The sequence below is a fragment of the Leptodactylus fuscus genome, chromosome 2 (genome assembly GCF_031893055.1).
Source record: "Leptodactylus fuscus isolate aLepFus1 chromosome 2, aLepFus1.hap2, whole genome shotgun sequence".
In the NCBI taxonomy this organism is placed as follows: domain Eukaryota; kingdom Metazoa; phylum Chordata; class Amphibia; order Anura; family Leptodactylidae; genus Leptodactylus; species Leptodactylus fuscus.
The window spans coordinates 59,512,678-59,531,485 of NC_134266.1; the positions used below are offsets into that span (position 1 = coordinate 59,512,678).

At 41.4% G+C, this 18,808-nt stretch overlaps 1 protein-coding gene across 2 annotated transcripts in view; it reads left to right on the top strand.

The window, feature by feature from the left end:
* Nucleotides 1–18,808, top strand: part of SMS (spermine synthase) — a 106,731-nt gene that overhangs the window by 13,549 nt on the left and 74,374 nt on the right. For both annotated transcript variants that reach the window (XM_075263856.1, XM_075263857.1), the window contains exon 2: nt 1,822–1,942. In XM_075263856.1, coding sequence (XP_075119957.1) covers nt 1,822–1,942 — 121 coding nt within the window. The remainder of the gene's footprint in view (nt 1–1,821; nt 1,943–18,808) is intronic.

Here is an 18,808-nt window from a genome sequence, read left to right on the forward strand (position 1 = left end):
AACTCTCCAGAATCCGCTGTTAATCCTAACAGGCTTCGGGCCTATATGGTAATGTCTCAGACGTCACGTGGTCTGGGATATTACCATTAAGGCCTAAAGCCTGTGCTTGCAGTACCATATAGGCCCAAAGCCTGTAGTAGCAGTAACAGCCTGTTGCCATACAGGCCCAAAGCCTATGCTAGCAGTAACAAGCTATTACTACTAGCACAGGCTTCGGGCCTATATGGTACTGCTAGCAAAGGCTTTGGGCCTAAATGGTAATATCCCAGACCACGTGACGTCTGAGACATTACCATATAGGCCCAAAGCCTGCTAGGATTAACATCGGATCCCAGAGAGGTAAATAACATTGTTTATTATGTTCTCTTACCTCCCTGGGGCTCCGATTATTATACTCGGGGGTCTGAAAATAGTGGGATCGCAGCTTGGGCCCGGTCCTTTTCACTACCACCCGTCCTATAGTACAAGGGGAAGCGGGGGCGGCAGTGAACAGATCCGGGGAGTTTGGTAAATAGGCCACTACCTGCTGGGGATACTCCAGCAGGTAGCGGCCTATTATAAAACAAAAAAAAAAAGTTATTTTACTTACCGACCTCGCTGCTGCTCCCGCTGCCGCCTCCTTTTCACCCGGCAGTAAGACTGTGTCTCAGTGTAGGTGGCGTGATGACGCCACCTGCGCTAAGACGCAGACGTCTGGCCCAGTGCAGGAGAGCGGCAGCTCTCCTGCATTAGTATAGAGAAAAAAAGTGTAAAAAAAAAATCGCCCATGCTGCCATCCCCACCGCAGCGCCACCCGAATCAGTCAACTCGCCTCGCCTCATTAGTGGTGTGGCGTTGGTTCACACAAATACATCAAATGCATCAAGTATTTTTTTTTTTCTCTTTGCAAATGTGATTCTGAAAATGGTGCAGATTTTCCACGGGACTCATCCTGGATGATTCTGAATGATTTGTAATTTTGTCAGAAAGTACTCGGCACAGCTTGCAATTAATTTAATAATTGAAGGCTCTGCCATTCTGTATCTAGGAGTCCAGTGGGAGGTCTCACTGCTCAGCTCCTCCTGCTCTACAACATGGTGCATCAGACAGCATTTTCAGTGTGACAGGTTTCAGTTTCAGGCCAATTTTGACACCATGCACTGAATTGTATTCTTTTACCTCGTTGCCTTGAAGTTAGGAATACATTTTAAAGAGGACCTTTCACCTCCTCCATTAATTGAAGTTATTAGTATCTGTTAATAGCTGCTTCACTGCTTCCAGCACATTATGAATTTTTTGTCTAGTCCCCACCATTCCTAAGTAACAAGCGCAGGTAGTTTTGGTGCCAGAGGTAGTGTCTGCTCAGAATCACACCCTTGTCTGCTCCTGCCTGACACCGCCCTCTTGACTAGATAAAAATTCAAAAGTAAAGATTTGCTGCCTTCCCATTTGAGGATCTGGACATTGTGTGAATTTGATCGTTTGGAAGTTTTGTGGGCAGAAAACAATATCAATGGGTTCAACGTAATAATATAGATGGCAGAAACCCAGCGTAGCAGTACCAAGATTTTTGCAGCACTACTAAAGTTGGTCACATGACAAAGGGGCCAGCCCTCCTGTTGCAGAGTAAACACTGCAGAAAATGTTTCCTCTTCTTATAACCCCTTTTAATAATGCTTAAATTAGCTAAAACCAGCAATAAGTTGGACTGGGCATGTAACTCTGTATTCTTAGTGACAGAGGCTACAATGACTGCAGTGGTCAATCCAAGGTCATACCAGTAAGAGTTTTCTTTTTTCTTAAAGGGTTAATTTAATTGCTCTCCTCTCTGTCTATTTTTAGCTGACGGAAGTGCCATTATCAAAGAGCTGCAACCCTTGTTTCAAGAGCATGGAATGACAGAGGCTGTACATAGCTGGGCAGACCATGGCTACCTGGCCACCTACACAGCGAAAAACGGGAGGTAAGAAATCGGACCCTTGAAAGAATATATCCCATACTAATAAAAGAAGATTCTACTATGTGAGAACATAAACTATCGCTCGAAGAGGAAATCCAGATCAGTTCATTGCCATTTCTACTCCATCCATTCTATGTACTATATACCACACAGCCATCATGTACTGTTCATAGAATTACACCATGGCAGAGAACTTACTGCTCACTTACTGTAACTACAGTGTGAACTGCATATCAGAGAATGGGAGTATGATCCCAATCCGTATCAAAAATAAAGGATTGCACTGCAAAAGGATTATTTTAAAAGTGTTGGTGTTTTTATACGTAACACAACGTAAGAGTTTTTCTTTGCAGAGTAGTGAGTGACTTTTTGGCCTTTCAAGTGTCCATCGTCTGACTTGTTGGCTGTTGATGGGAGTGGCGCTGGAGATAGCGTTACTGGTATAGTGTAGGATGGCGCCAACACCTTTGAAACAATCCTTTTGAAGTGGAATCCTTTATTTATCATTGCTCACTTACTGTCACCCTGTTAAGGTTATGACCGTGATGTCTGTGCCATTAATAGCTATGTCACTGTACCTTCCGCCTGCTTCAGTGCAGACATGCTGTCTGGGACTAGGCTTATGCCCAATGCAAATAAATGCAAATTTGTATATCTAGTGTGGTGAATGTTCCTGCGGTCTTCAGATTATTGGAACATTAGCGCTTAAACAGCATATGCACACAAATAATATATTATCATGAATATGTTGGTAGCTAAATCTGAACATTGACTTCCTGCCAAGGCCTGCAAAACAAATTCTTTCTTAATTACTGTTAAAGTGAACCTATCAGGTGAGCGTTGCTGCCTTTGTAAGCAGGACATGATGGAGGGAGAGACGCTGTATACAGGTTGATATCATTTCTAGCAGTATTTCTTAGTAAAACCTGGCAGGACTCCTAGCGGAAACAGTAAGGCTGGTCTTACACGACCGTACTTTAAGTTCGCAAATGGTCCGCAATTGAGGGTTTTCAATTGCAGACCATTTGCGGACACATTATACTCAATGCGGCCTCTTACACCACCGGATATTTTATCCGTGGTGTGCCGGGCCGCAACCGAGGTCCGCACTTTTTAGAACATGTCCATAATGGCCGCAATTCACGGCACTGCACGGACTCACCCATAGAATTCTATGGGCGAGTGCGGCAGGTCACGGACATCTGCGGAGTGTAAGTTGATGATCAGCAACTTGCGGACCGTAAAAGCATTACGGTCGTGTAACACCAGACTAAGAGTCATGCTTACCCCACCTACACACGGTGAATGACAGGCTTCTATACACATACAATAATACCGGCAAAGCCTTCAGTCACAGTATGTATGATATCCTTCTCACATATAGGGTGACATTAGACACCTGACAAGTTTGTTTTAAAGGGTGTCTGTGAAATCAAAAATACCTCTCAAACCATTAATACTACGATGTAGGAGCAATAACATATCTGTGTGGCTACAAACAAATGAAGTAATGCAGAAATAATCGGCTTTTTATGGATATGCAAAACAAACTGCAAGTGCGCTGGGGATAGTCCTAATTTTCTGGATTTGCATACAAACAGCTGTGATGCTGATATAGGTTGAAAACGTTGTCCGCTGATAAAGGGTTAACATTGGGCAGCAATTTTTGAAGACATTCAGAGCACTTTATGCTCTCTAGGTAAATCTGTTATCTCTGGCTTCGCCCCCAATGCCTTGAGGCTGATTTACATATCCATAAAAATAATATTATCTCTGCAGTGCTTCTTTGGTTTGTGACCATGAAGGTATGTTTCTACTCCCATTAAAGTACCATTATTGGTTTGGAAGGCATTTTGGACAATGATTAATGTTATTTTGTTACTAGAAACATGCAAATATTATACAAGGACATTGTTAATAGGTAGCACTACCAAATACTCTGTTTTTCTGTTTCGTTTTACATTTCATTCAACATTGTCCAGTGGGCCTCATTTGACTATTATGGGGATGTGTTATGTTGCTGTAAATTTACCAGATATAGTAGCTCGCCATGCTGCACTATTTTGTTCAGCATCTCGATGGAATTTGTGACAGACGTTCCTAGCAGAGTCTACAGTAGTAGATCTACTAGTAGATCTACAGATTTACGTATCCACGGTTAACTTTAAAGGGGTTGTCTGGGATGAGATAAAAATGAGCCCCTAAAGTAAACCCCTGCCTAACTTCTAAAAAAGTATAATTACCTCAATTTCCGTTTCTGTAGATGGAACGTAACGTAACCCACCCTTCACATTCCACCTCATCATACTCTTCTTTGACTCTGCCAGCGCATACGCAAGTTGGAGGTGGCTCTCCAGCGTAGGCATCAGAGGCACTTCTGGTCTGTGCACAAGCCGGCAGAGATGCTATCTCTACTTCACAGGTGTCTCCGAGCCAGCAGAGTCAAAGGAATGGAGGAGCCGTTCAAGAAGGGAAGTCTAGATAGGAAGACACGTAACTATGATGGGTTGGGAAGGGGGGGGTAGGCTAAGGAGAAAGGGAGGGGAGATAAGGGAGTGACAGAGCAAGGCGGGGGGTGAGAAGGAGGTAGTGTGAGTAAGGGCGGGTTCACACCTGCGCCCCGGTCTCCGTCATATTGGTTTCCGTTTCCTGCCCGAAACTGGGCAGGAGACGGAAACCTGCAGTCAATTTTCAAACCCAATTATTTGAATGGGTTTGAAAAGTGTCCGGCCGTGAGCGCCTCTGAGCGTTTTGTGCTCTCCGCCGCAAAACCGTTTTTTTTTTTTTAATCGGACACAAAGTCGGACATGCTGGACTTTGTGTCCGGTTAAAAAAAAAATGGTTTTGCCGCCAGGTTTCCGTCTTCTGCCTGCAGAAAACGGAAACCTGGATAACTGAGATCGGGCGCTGGTGTGAACCCACCCTCAGCCTACAACTGACAGCAGGAAACTACACCATGGTAAACAAATGCAATGGATACCAGGAGCTCCCAGAGAAAACCAGAAATCACAAAAAACACTGCTAAAAGTATTTAGGTGTTGATATTAATCCATTAATAGCACTAACACACCTTTTAAAAAAAAAAAATAATAATTTTTGCCTGGAAAAACACTGTGCAATTCAGGATCTTATCTAAGTCCTTACAGGATGACATTAGTGTTCTTCTTTATTTTATGTCACCAGAAGTCAGACGGAATAGACATGGGGATGAGCTTTTTTTTGGGCTCATAAAGATAATTTTTCAGCTGCAAAATCTGCTATTTTTATTAATTGTTGATATGGGTCTGTAACTGCATTGTAAGCAAAGAAAAAAGAAAGTCATTTTCATTTCTTCTGTAGTACACCATAAATGTAGTTGGATGCGCTTTGGCCATATGCGGTTGCTACTGTTTGGCCATAGCATCAGATAGACAAGCAAAGCTGTGTTTATTGGAGATAGAAATGGTTTGACCCAAACAAGGAGCTGAAATCTTGCCGTCTAATATCCTAGCTGTAATGTTATCGATCATAATGTGTATTATTAAAATGAATGGCGCCATATTGTTTGTTGTGCTGCTTTTATTTCTCTATAGTGATGCCTCCAGTATACAGTTGTGTTACTTGGGTTACTGATTCTCTGGGAATAATGGAAGGGATTAACAAGCTCTAATGAATATGTTATTTATTACTTTCCTGTGCTTCATCCTGAGGATGGTCGTGATCTGCTTTCTAGGTCATGGAAAGCTCTGGGGTATTTTCTCACTTTGGTTGTTTTATATTTCTGAACAATTTCCTTGAATACATCTGTCAATGAACCATTTAACAGATTGCATTTTATAATGTGCTTTTAGCTTTGTCCCTGCAGCAAACTAATGCTCTATATGCCAAAAATAATTTGATAGATAATTGGAGTCTTCAGTTTAGCTGGAGTGGGTTCTGGGAGATGTGCGTCCTGCCTTAAGATGTCACAAAAGGCGAATATAAAAGATCCCTTCTTACAAAAGCACAAGATGCGTCTTCATGTTTTATGAGGACACGGAGCTACAAAATCTGAAAAATAGCAAAAAAAAATCGTTGTATAAGAAAATGACGTCCATTGCTGCTTCTTCCAGACCCCTGTAAGGATACGTCTGTCTGTTTAAGCATTGATACTTTAAAGGGGTTGTTCAAGACTTTGTGTTTTGGATACCGATGACCTGTCTACAGATATTCAGGCAATTATCGCTTGCAGTTTTCACGTCAGCAGTATGTGAGGGGGTCCTTATCTTTTGCAGTGCGAGGCTCATAGAGACATGGCCTTCTGCTACGCGGAATTGCAAAGACAAACTTAAAAATCTTGCAGAAAACATTCCCTGAATAGTGGAGGCTTTACTGATGCAAAATGAGGCCCAACTCCATATTAACCCCAATCGTTTTGGAATAAATTGTCCAGAAGAACTCATGTGGTTGTTACAAACAGCAGGATTTCTCCTATAGTAGCTATTAGGTTCAGTATATTTTTTACTATACTGTATATGTATACGTGAAATGAAAAAAACAATGTTGGATGCCTGGATTTTTTTTTGGGACTGACAGCCTACGGCCCACTACTTGTTCCCATTCTGAAAAAAAAAAAAAAACAACGACCAAAAACAGATGTGCAGATACTTTTAGCTATGTGGTGTATAAAGACCAGCATTGAGATTCCCATAACATCTAATTGAGCAACTCGTGTAATACTAAGTAGTGTTTACAGTCCGGGCCTAGTAAAATCTCCTCTTATTTGTAGGAGTTCGCACAGCTGCATTGTGACCTTGGATTGATTTTGGGATTAAGCTGAATCTTCCTGTTGGCATTATACAGAATAGCAGATGATTGTCCTAACCTGAGCGCAGCGACGCTCCGAGAGTGCGATGTTTGCTGCGTATTCTAATTTCACTGCAGTAACGAACGTACAATTCTATGGCGCATAGTGAGGATACATGTTTTTAGTGACAGCCATATAGCTGACTTTTGGCTATCCCCAATATGTGATTTTTACCACAAAACTTTTATAGGAAAACTCTTCATATGCAGCTCTGACTATATTGGCATACAGTGTATAAATTCCCAATGCAAGTAAACCTGAATTGTAAAAATGCAGTGAAACTAAGCCCCCTCCCTAGCACAGAATATGTATTATGCTACGTTAACATCAGCATTGGCCTATCCTCTCTTCTGGCCCATCGCAAGAACAGGCGAATGCAAAAACAGACAGCAGCAGATCCCCAAAATAATGGAACTCATTAAACTCATATAATGGCGTTCCGCAGGTTTGAAGGACTTCTTCGTCTGGTGATTTCCGATGGAGACTCCATGCACATAATTATTTGCATCATTCTTGAAACGTTTATTCTGCTGCCATTTGAATAACTTTATTTAGAGTTGACATAGGGTATGTACATATACTGCTGAAGTATTCTGCACAGGAATTGGTCAGTAAAGTCTGTAGCTTGTCCATTTACAGTATGTTGCAGATTTTTCACTACACAAATTAAGCCCTGGTTCGCATCTGTGATCGGTATTCTATTCGGGAGGGGGGGTCTGCTTGGGGACCCTCCCGAACGGAATACCAAACAGGTTAAAAAGCAGTTGGCTTGAGCCTTCCATCCCCTTTATTGTCTTAGCATGTTTTATAACGCCGGCTGGGGTCTTACCCCTGTCCTCTTGTTCATAGGCGAGGCCTGCAAACCACTACACCTTTGCTTTGTTTTTGTCATTTCTGTTATACTTAAAAACTTAAATAAAATCAGATTAAACATAAAAAGCAGTTAGCTAAGAAACCACATGGACCCCATAGACTATAACGGGGGTCAGTGTGTTTTACGTGCATTGTCCGCATGAAGCATACAGAGAGAAAAGTGCTGCTTGCAGTACTTTTCTCTCTGCATGATTCGTTCGGACAGCACGCGGAAAACACACGGACCCCCGTTATAGTCTATGGGGTCTGTGCGGTTTCTTAGCTAACCGCTTTTTAATGTGTTTGGTATTCTGTTTGGAGGGTCCCCAAGTGGAACGCAGATGTGAACCGGGCCTAAGTTAGGGCTGGGTAATTATGACCTAAATCAAAATCGGGATTAATTGTGCATTTTACCTCAATTATGATTAATGGTGATTAGTTAAGCCAAGGTCCTTAAAACTACACTCCTTTTCAAGTATGAGTATATGTCTAGGGAGCCTCTTCCTTCTCACTGAATGACATTAGGGACCGCTGAGGACTGTGATTGGTGCTCAATGCACATGGCGTTGTGATGCAAGTATGGCCGACCTTATCACACTTGCATCTTTGCTTCACAACGCTACGTAGACTGAGGCCCAATCACAGGCCTCAGCGGTCCCCTATGTTATTCAGGAGGCCTGAAGAGGACGATGACCAGCACAGGGGAGTTGAAGTAACACCGCTTTTTATCAACTGTTTATCATTTGATCACCTTCCCTGGACCTCCATTTATTATACTTGTGGGCTGAAGAGACCTCAAAGTATAGTAATAGCTGTTTCGGTTCAACCAACGTGTACAAAATACTTTGTTATCCGGATTAACTGTCAGTTTTGTTTAGTTTTTGATTAAAAATCCTAAGTGTTTAAAAGGAATGTGTTGACAATTTATCATTTTTTTAATTTTTTGATTGCAGATTAATAACTTTTTATTAATATTAGTTTTTGTACTTCATTATGAGGGCTGCCGTTTTGCCTGAGCTGCTCTGCTCTTTTAACAGCATTTAGTGATATGCTTTACAGCGTTGTCATGACAGCAATGGTCTGGAGCTGCGTGAGGTCTATGGGAGAGTTTTGAGATCTTTTAGTTCCATTGGTATAAGTACAAGTGTAAGCATTTCATAAGTTTTTCAACTTTTATTAACAAATACATCTCATTTCTGCAAAGACTCAGTACTTTCATTCTTGACCGTTATTTTTCAAGACTTCTTCAAATTTCCTTGCCATGCTGTGATCAGCTTCTGGGCCAAATCCTGATAGATGACATACCCATTCCTGTCTATTTGGTGCTTGAAGTCTCCGCTTTTATGTTACCAAGATTGCAGCTCTGGTTATACCAGAAACGGCAAACACTAGTCAAAACACAGTTGGGTTATTTGATATTCTGCAGCTTCCATATGGCACAGAAGCACTTTTTTTCTAGGTAGTATAAAACTGGAGATGTAGCTATTTGAAGTGAGCGCCCCCCATTGGTCAGGGAGAACTTTAGAACACGTTTTCTGTCATTTATTAGACTTGGTAGTTGTTTTTTTTTTTTTCTATATAAACTCTGTTAAGGATTTTAGACTTATTCCACAAATAATTCTGGCTTGGATCAGATCGATGCTTTATGAGCTCATACAATTAGTACCTTTTGGTCTAAATGCTACGTGATGTGAATGGCACAAATCTAGTTTTTCTTTTAGAGATTGGGGAGGGGGAAGTAGTCACATTACTGATATTTCAGGTTAATTTGTGGCACATTGTATAAAAACCATGAGATCTGAAAATAAAAGTGCATCACTGTAGCAGATCATTTATTCCACTGTCCTTGAATAGTCTTATCTGTAGCCTTTTATGTGTAGGAGGACAGTAAGACCTTTCCAGCTTGTGCTCATCTGTCGTGTACTGTGGAAACCGTCCTCGCACTGACCTGGTTTGACATTTTTGGATGAAAATTCTATTGACTATTAAACTCTGGGCTCCATATAATGGAGAGTAGTGAATGTCCATCTTATACTGTTTCCTTAGTATTCAGGAAGATGACTAGAGGGCAGGGACAAAGCTATAGGATCAAGTAAATCTGCCTTCTGTCATATTAACCATACTTCCGCACCGATCTGCCCTGCTTGATCCTAGATTCATTAGGATTACAAGCTAGATTGGATTGCATCTATACTGTGGATTAATATGTAGGAACGTGGAGGTGGTAGGCTGCTTATGTACCGAAAGAGAGTCGGGGGCTAAGCTGGTACTACAGGCTCAGGCATGGTTTATTAATATTGGTCACGTTCACAATTGGCATCTTTTGTGTTATCACATTTTTCAAACCTAATAGTCCTTTATCTTTAAGAATCTTTTTTTTACTTATTTAATTCAGGGTTGGTCACAGTTTTCCTAAGAAACAGTACTAGAAACATTTAGGTAAGAAAAAGTGTTTACGTTAGGTTATGTTCACATTTGTACTGTCTTCCATTCATAACTAAAGGGATATATTTTAATCAGGGCTGTGGAGTCAGAGTTGGAACCAGTTTTGGCTGGGTGGAGTCAGAAAATAGTTAGCAACTCTGACACTTGTACTGACAATTATACTATTAATATAGTATAATTAATAAGATGTATAGTTTGTTAAAGATGTACTTACATAGCAAACTACTAACTTTTTTGTGAACTAGAGTAGCATTGCAGCTTCTGTCTAACTATGGCTGTCAGCCATTTACGAAGGAGTAGGAGCTGGAGTCAGAGTTGGTGATTTGATCTAACGCCTCCAAAGTCCAGGCCATAAAATAATACAATAAATATATAGGAAAGAGTATCAGAATTTACTATACTGTAGGCCACTACAGAAAACATATTCCATGTGATATACTCTTCTTCACTGCTCCCACCCCCTAAGGGTAAGTTCACACAGAGTTTTTTGGTCAGGGTTTTGAGGCCATAATCGCCTCAAAACCCTGACCAAAAAGACGGCTTCCATTGAAATCAAACTCCACCCTCCGGACTAGGCCCATTCATTGGGCCTAATCCGGAGCGGAATGTGCAGCTGAATGCCGGTGCAGTGCACTGGCTTTCAGTCGCGGCGATCCGTTTTTTGCATCGGAACCTGAGGTGGCCTCCGCCTCAGGTTTCGATCCAAAAAAACTCTGTGTGAACTTACTGTCATACATGTGCTTGTTAGAGAGTGCATGTGTTCTAAATGAGTAGAGGGGACAAAGCCACCAACAGGCAGCTTTGGCAGCAACTTCTCTTCCCTTGTAACAAAAGAATGGAGCATGTTAAAAACCAACAGCCTGATTCTTCTTGCCCTGACATCTGTCTATGAGGAATAGTTGGAACACTACCATGCACATTATTTTGTCAGCCGGTCCTCACAAAATCCACAGGTTCGGCTGATATTATTCTAATGTTTATGGCCACCTTAAATTCTTCCCAGCAGTTGTAAGATACAGAAATCCGTTTCACAGCTTTTGGCATCTAAACTCCGTGCCCAGCGTGGCGGTATGTTTTCTTGACTTTTTAGTTTATTTAATCCGGCCGGAGCTCACGATTAATATACTGCGGTTCTATTGGACTCGCTCTTAATTAAACCTCCCTGTGGCAGAAAGTCAAAAATGAAAGGAATGTGATTAACAGGCACATTGTCATCAGACGTGAAACCTGAGGAAGGCCTCGCTGCGCAAAGTGTCAAAATATGTGACTCCAGAGAAAACAGTCATCTGGTTAGCCAACCTGATGTGAAGCTGCATGTTTTCTCCATTTCATTGAAAAAGATCATTTTTGGAAATTTTAAAAATGTAATTGTTGGCTTTATTACAGATTAGCTGAATAAATAATATAAATATATAATTTACTACTTTGTTGTATCGTTTATTACAGTATCTAGCTAGATATTATTCTGATTGTGGATTTAAAGGGGTTTTCTACCACTGTGATTTTCATGACCATACCATTAGGATAGATCATCAATGTGAGATGTATGGGCGCCATCACCTAGCACCCCCACCGATTAGTGATTTAAAGAGGCTGCAGAAGTGATGTGACCAATTCACTGCATACTAAGCGCAGCACCTATCCTTCTGGATATTACAGCACACTACCATTCAATTTATCGAGACTGAGTTGCAAACAGGCTATATGTTATAGGTAGTGATTTGCCCATACCATTGGTACGTCAAATAGCTCATTGGCACGGGTCCGATACCTGGCAGCTTAAACAATACGGCTTTATTCAGCCATGTGGCAGAGGACACAAACAGCACAAAGCAGTCTCTGTGATAAACAGTCCCTCAGGCTCATCAGGTTGGCACTTTGTCTCCACTTTTGGTCACAGTGTTTGGTGCTCAGGTTCCACCATCAGCAACTGGAAGGAGAGTGAGACTACTCCTTCTATCTGGATAGTGTTAACCTGAGTTAAACCTCAGAATCCGGCTCCAAAAAACGTCTCCCATTGACTTCATTGGGAGCCCTTCATTTCTTTTTCCGCTAGTGCTTTTTTCCCGCTTGCTGAAAAAAAAAGCGAGCTGCCCTATCTTGCCACGGATTCCGCTGCTGAATCTGCCGCGGCTTGACACTCCCTTTTGACTAGGCCCATTCATTTGGGGGTAATCCGGAGAGGAATACCACCGTGGCATCCAGTCATGGCTAGCCACGGAAGGTGTTTTTTGAAGACGGATTCTAAGGCGGCTGCCGTGTCAAAATCTGGTCCAAGAAACCCGCGTGAATTCAGCTTTAAGACTCCAATTGCTGCTGTAACAAAACCCAGGAGTAGAGTTTTGAGCCCCGGGTCTATAATTACACCCAAAACCCAGATATGGATTCCAGTCCATTACCTAGTGGAGAGGAGCCATCTTAACGCGAGGTATCTTAACTGCACAACCTTTCCCTCTGCCTGCCCACAGCATGTCATATACAGTTTTACAATTAATAGTAATACATTTGCATAAATATATATATATATATATATATATATATATATATATATATATACCGTATTTTTCGGACTATAAGACGCACTTTTTTTCCCCAAAATTTTTGGGGAAAAGAAGGGTGCGTCTTATAGTCTGAAGGTGGCGCCTGGCATCCGCTGTAATAGAGAGGCGGAAGCCGGCAAGTGATAGACGCCATTACAGGTGCCGGGGCCTGCGACATCGCTGCGCTCCTCTGCCCTGCATGAAGCCAGCAGCGGCAGGGGCTCCTCCGTGCCCCCGCCGCTGGCTTCATGCAGGGGAGAGGATCGTAGCGATGTCTCAGGCCCCGGCGTCTATCCCTCCCCGGCATCCGCCTCTCTAGTACAGCGGATGCCGGGTCAGTATCAGCGGCCCCTTCTCCCCCGGGGCCGGTCCCCACCGGCCCCGTACCTGTAAAGTTGCAGGCCAGCTCCTGCGCGGCGATATCGCAGGAGCCGACCTGTTCGGGTGACAGCCGGGAGCCTAATGAAGCTCCCCGGCCTGTCACTGCTATATATTAGTAATGCGGCTGGGTCTATGACCAGCCGTAATACTAATACACAGAATGTCCCATAGACGGCAATACAGTTGTATTGCCGTCTATGGGACTTGCGATCAAGTGACCGCAGGTTCAAGCCCCCGGGGGGGAATAAAATAGTAAAAAAAAAAAAAAAAAAGCTTTAAAAATATGAAATAAATAAAAGTTCTAAATCACCTCCTCTTTTTTTTTCAATACAAGGTGATCTAAGCAATAGATATCCCCCAAAATGGTATAACTAAAAAGTACAGCTGGCCCCGCAAAAAAAACGCTCTATGCATTCCCGTACAGCTGCAGGGTCACCTGTCAATGTGGCCTTGCAGCTGTTGCAAAACTACAACTCCCATATATTAAATATTTTACCAGTTTTTGCTTCAAAATTTTTTTTCCCTATTTTCCTCCTCTAAAACCTAGGTGCGTCTTATAGTCCGAAAAATACGGTATATATATATATATATATATATATATATATATATATATATATATATATATCTCTTCTATGTGCATGTATGTAAGAGCAGACTGATAACTGATCTACTGCTGCTAAATAAATCCCAGAAGTGCAGTAGAACCCCTGACAGTACTCTTCCATAGCATTGTACTGTAAGAGGGGGGGCATTAAGGCAGATGTCTCCATCATCCAGGCGCATACCATCAAAGCTGACAGTGGGCTGAATTTAGCGTCTATTAACAGGAAATTTGGTATGAAACTAATGACCGTACCTTGTTGTACCGCATCTACACTTTCCAAAGATGCCTTTCTTATTCTGCATTGCAGCTCGAGCTTCATGATAATCAGTGTTTTATTTTTACACAAATTAACTGAAAAAGGCTTCAATCTCCATTTCAAGTAACCACCCCTAACTGTACTGTCATTAGTTGGATAATGGTTTGCCTGCTGACAGACTCCCTTCATGCAACAGGGCCACAACAACCCTAGTTATAGTTGACTTTGAAGGCAGTTTTTTGACACTACGATTTTTCAAGGACTTTGTCATGTGCATTGAGGCAAAATCTGTGAAATTCATATTAAAGGGATATAAGCGTTGGCATGTTTTTAGGATCCTGATCCTGATCTCTTTACCTCACATCTTCTGCTACCTATAGTAGTAAATCAGGCTGGCTGCTGTTCCTGGCACAGCCAGGTGGTAGAGAGTGCCACAGCCTGAAATCACCACTGTGTCCCCTTCATCCATGCTGATTCTAATGGTATGGGTTACGCCAAGTTCACACCTGCTACTGGACCCGAAGAATGAAAACCTAATGCACTTATAAATCAGTTACCCGAGGAAAGCCATGGTCCCATAGACTATAATGCAGTCTTCTGGGTTTCTGCATGAAAAATGGGGAGAGAAAAGTCCTGCTTGCATTTTTTAAGATTTGGCAACATAGACTCCAAACTTTAGAAGAGACGCAGGTGTGAACCTAGCCTTAGTATATACTGATACTCTGATATGTAGCTGAATATAGAATAGTCACACTGTTCTCCCAGCAGATGGAAAAGGAACTGGCTCCACATGTCCATCTGATGTAGTGCTTAGGCGTCATGGGGTGGAGCATAGCATAGATCTAGTGCAATGGTTCTTAACCTTGTTTGAGGTACCGAACCCACCAGTTTCATATGCACATTCACCAAACCCTTTAGTGATAAATCAAATATGATTTTTTTTCCAAATTCAAGACATAGATATATGTTTTTTTACTGGTACACAAGATGAACCGTGCATAGAGCCTAGGGTTCGATCGAACCCTGGTTAAGAACCACTGGTCTAGAGGAAGCTAGGTGACAGCTAAAATTCAAGATGTCTGATCAGTAACAGACAAGGGGCTAAATGACAGGGAAGGCAAGACAATATATGTAAAATGAAACAAAAGTTGTACACTTCTCGAATATATTTTCTATATCATTTCCTCCTGGTTTTCTAGATCTCTGCTTGCTGTAATTCATTCTTTATTTGCTTCTAGTGGATAAAAATCAGTCCATGGTCATGTTATATACTGTCCATGGTCATGTTATATACTGTCCATGGTCATGTGATGAACACACAGGTGCACAGCTCATTACAATATAGAAGTCTGATTACTTTACTGTGACTATAACAAGTTGTACACCTGTGTGCTCATCACATGACCATGGACGGTATGTCACGTGACTATGGACTTTGCATCACATGACCATGGATGGATTTTGTTCTACTGGGAGTAAACAAACAAATGACAGCAAGTGGAGATCTAGAAAATTGTGAGGAATTGGTACAGAAAATAGTGGAGATTTACTTGGCAATATGTCCCAGGGTTCTGGCGTTATTTGTAACAAAACTGGTCTAACATGCTGTGCACCACTTTTATGATTTGCATGAAAAGGAAGGGGGGGTGGTTTATATGAAACGGGGTGGGATATACAGTGCTCCAGACTCAGACAAATATCTAGGAGAAAAAAATTATGTCATTAATTATAATGATGAAATTTGGCATGTATGTGACAAATCTAGGAAATCTGATCATGTGTGAACTGAACTCATTGCTTCATAGTAAACCATGAAGACGTGTTCTCTTGAATGTCTGAAGTATGACAGTCTTACCTTGTGCAGTCGCCCACATCTCTTCTTAAAAATGATGGTTTGACAACCTTCAAGTAGAAAAATACTTATGTTTGTGAATAAGGATACATGCACACAGAGTAGACATTTGTACATGTATAAATAGAATTCAGTGCTAATTTTGATGCCATTTTTTTGCATAAATTGATCTGCTGCATATTTCAAAATCCACAACTTCGGTCAATTTCTGTGCAGATGAAAATTGACAACATATGCATGAGAAATAGAATTTCTCATTTACCGTATATACTCGAGAATAAGCCCAGGCCCCTAATTTTACCACAAAAAATTGAAAGAAATTTTTTGAGAGAAGTCCTCAGTAGTTGATACCTTTTTTAATGTGGGAAGACTTATTGACTCGAGTATAAGCCTAAGGGGGAAATGCAGCAGCTACTGGAAAATTAAAAAAATTAAAAGTCGGAGTTTTTGGGTGCAGCAGTTGCTGGGTGCTGGGAAAGGGGAGGGGGTGTTTTGGTTGACCGTCTGCCCCTTCCATGAGCTTGAGGAATGTTTTTTCTTCCCCCACTTGGAATTCAGTCTGGCTGAATATAGGGTATCTGCAGTGCTCCTATTAACTCCTTCCCAACAGAACAGGAGCACTGCAGATCCCCTATATTCAGTAGACCAGGCACTTTCAGACACAGGGATACCTAATGTGTATGTGTTTCATAGTAATTTTCTACTTTTTTATGTATTCTAGGGAAAGGAGGGATTTAGAACTTTTTTTTTTTTTTAATTTCATTTAATTTTATTTATTTTTTTGCACTATTTTATGGAAGATTCTATACATTGACATTGTGGCTGGTCATAAACCACCCCCCACCCCCCTCCTAAAATTTTTTTTTTTTTTTTTTTGCTAACTCGATTATAAGCCAAGGGGGGCTTTTTCAGCACAAAAACTGGGCTGAAAAATTCGGCTTATACTCAAGCATATACGGTACTTTATTATTAATGGACAATCGTCATCATATGCATGTACTCTAAAAAGGCTTAAGGTGCTCGTTTAGTGGTAGCTGAATATGTCTAAGACCCTGCCCTCATGCGTCCACCAGTGATGCAGTGTAATGGTAATGTCTTTTTGGACCGAAACAGTGTGTTTGTTCTGGTGTATGTATATATTGTGAGAAGGTGACAGGCAGAGTGTTGGAGTCCCGGTATATCTCCCCCAGATTTCTGACCTATGTGTGTTCCAGGGCGGGTCTTGAGTGGGCCTCAGCCCCAGGTGTGGGTCCTGGGCTCATTACTAGGCCATTTAAGGCTGCAGAGCCTGCACATCAGATCAGATCCTGGGAGCAGGAGGAGGTACCTGGGTCTGTCCTGAAATACTGAGAGTCTGGTGAAGACCATACTGTGCTATTTTGTTTGTTCGTGTGGATGGTAGTAAGCGACATGTACAGGTAGCGTTATACCGTTAGTGCTCAGACGAGCAGGATTTTGTTTGATGTTTTGCCTAAAGTTAAGGCTTTATTTTCTTTTGCTTATTTTGTCCTTGAAGTGAAAATTTATTTATTTTCCTGTTTAGTGACGGCGTAGCTATATATATGTAATGTAACTAGCATTTCTCACATCCTGTGAATTGTCGTTGCTCGGGTCTGGGTGTTGTAACTCCTGAAGATATGTGACCTTCATGGTAACATCCTCCCATTGATTTGTGTTGCAAATCATTTCTGAATAAGCTTTGCGTTATATCTCCCGATACAGGTTTATCTTCTAGGTTAGGCTCTCAGCTCCACTGCTGTACATTAGTGGAGTTCACGTTACATTCATTTCTTCTTCTAATGGGAGGAACATCTCGCCTATTGTTTAATTGTTCCTGTTAAACTGGAAATATTCAAAGAATGTGTAGAATTAAGGAGATGAAAATCATACAAGTTACATTGTTTTCAACAAAAAGAACATTTCATGGACTTATTCTTGGAAACAATATACTATTTTTTGGCTTCTGAAATGCTTTTGATGATAAGACACACCCAAGGGTCAGTGAATAATAAAACAATCCACCCGGCACTACTAGGACACAAATATTTCAGCACAAAGTGTATTCATTTAAAATATATATATATATTTTTTAGTTTGAGAATTTCCTGAGATGTCTGATTTATTAAATACTTGTATCCCTAATAGAATATGAATGGTAGAGCATCTAATCTGAAAACTCTGTTCCTCTGTTATTCCTGGAAATTGACAACTGGGTGTTACCAGTTGAATTATGTTTTTGCACAATCTGAAACTATCCAATCTATTTCAAGTCAGAGAACCATTTGTAAATGGAAGGCGGACATTTCTTTTTGTTCTAACTGTGAAAGAAAACATTGAAGTGGACTGGAGTAGGAAATGCAAAGGGGATGATTTCCATGGCGGATTTTGCAGGGTGGGTCCTGCTGTAAATTTCACTGTGTGAACTTACACTGAACTAATGGGAGGGTTTCTTAATGCTGCACGTATGTCGGTCCTTGGCAGACTACAGGCTGCTGTAAGTGGTACCTTACTGCCTTCTGTTTGGTTTGTAGACTAAGCACCCTGGTAAAATTATCTTTGCAGTGATCCTATAGTAATATTGATCGAGAGAGCAGTTACTAAGAATTTGATCTTTATTGGAATTGATCTCATGTATTACCTGAAGCTTTACTTGTAAATGGAGTGTTACATGTGCGTGGTATAATTGTATAGCTCTCCTCTATCTCCAGCAGCTCCATAGACATACCAGGGCAGCAGCGAACATACTTGACCATCACTCAGTTCATATGGGGGCACAGGACCCCCGATCTCATGATTGGTTTGACCCTCACCAGTCAGGGACTTATCACCTATCCGCTAAATAGGTGATATGTTGCTATCTTTAGGAAAACCCCTTTCATGCCTGTATAGTGGTACATAGGTCATTTTATTTTACAATAATCTACCAATGGAGAGAGGGGTGTACCAGATACTACTATACTACTCCTTTATTATAGCATTTACAGCAAGGTTTACCTGTAGGGCTTTTGGGGCAGATGAGTACTCATAAGACTATCAGCCTTCCTTGGCATGCTAGTATTGAGTTGTTTTATCTGGATAAGTATCATACTTTACTGAACAAATATACTTGATATT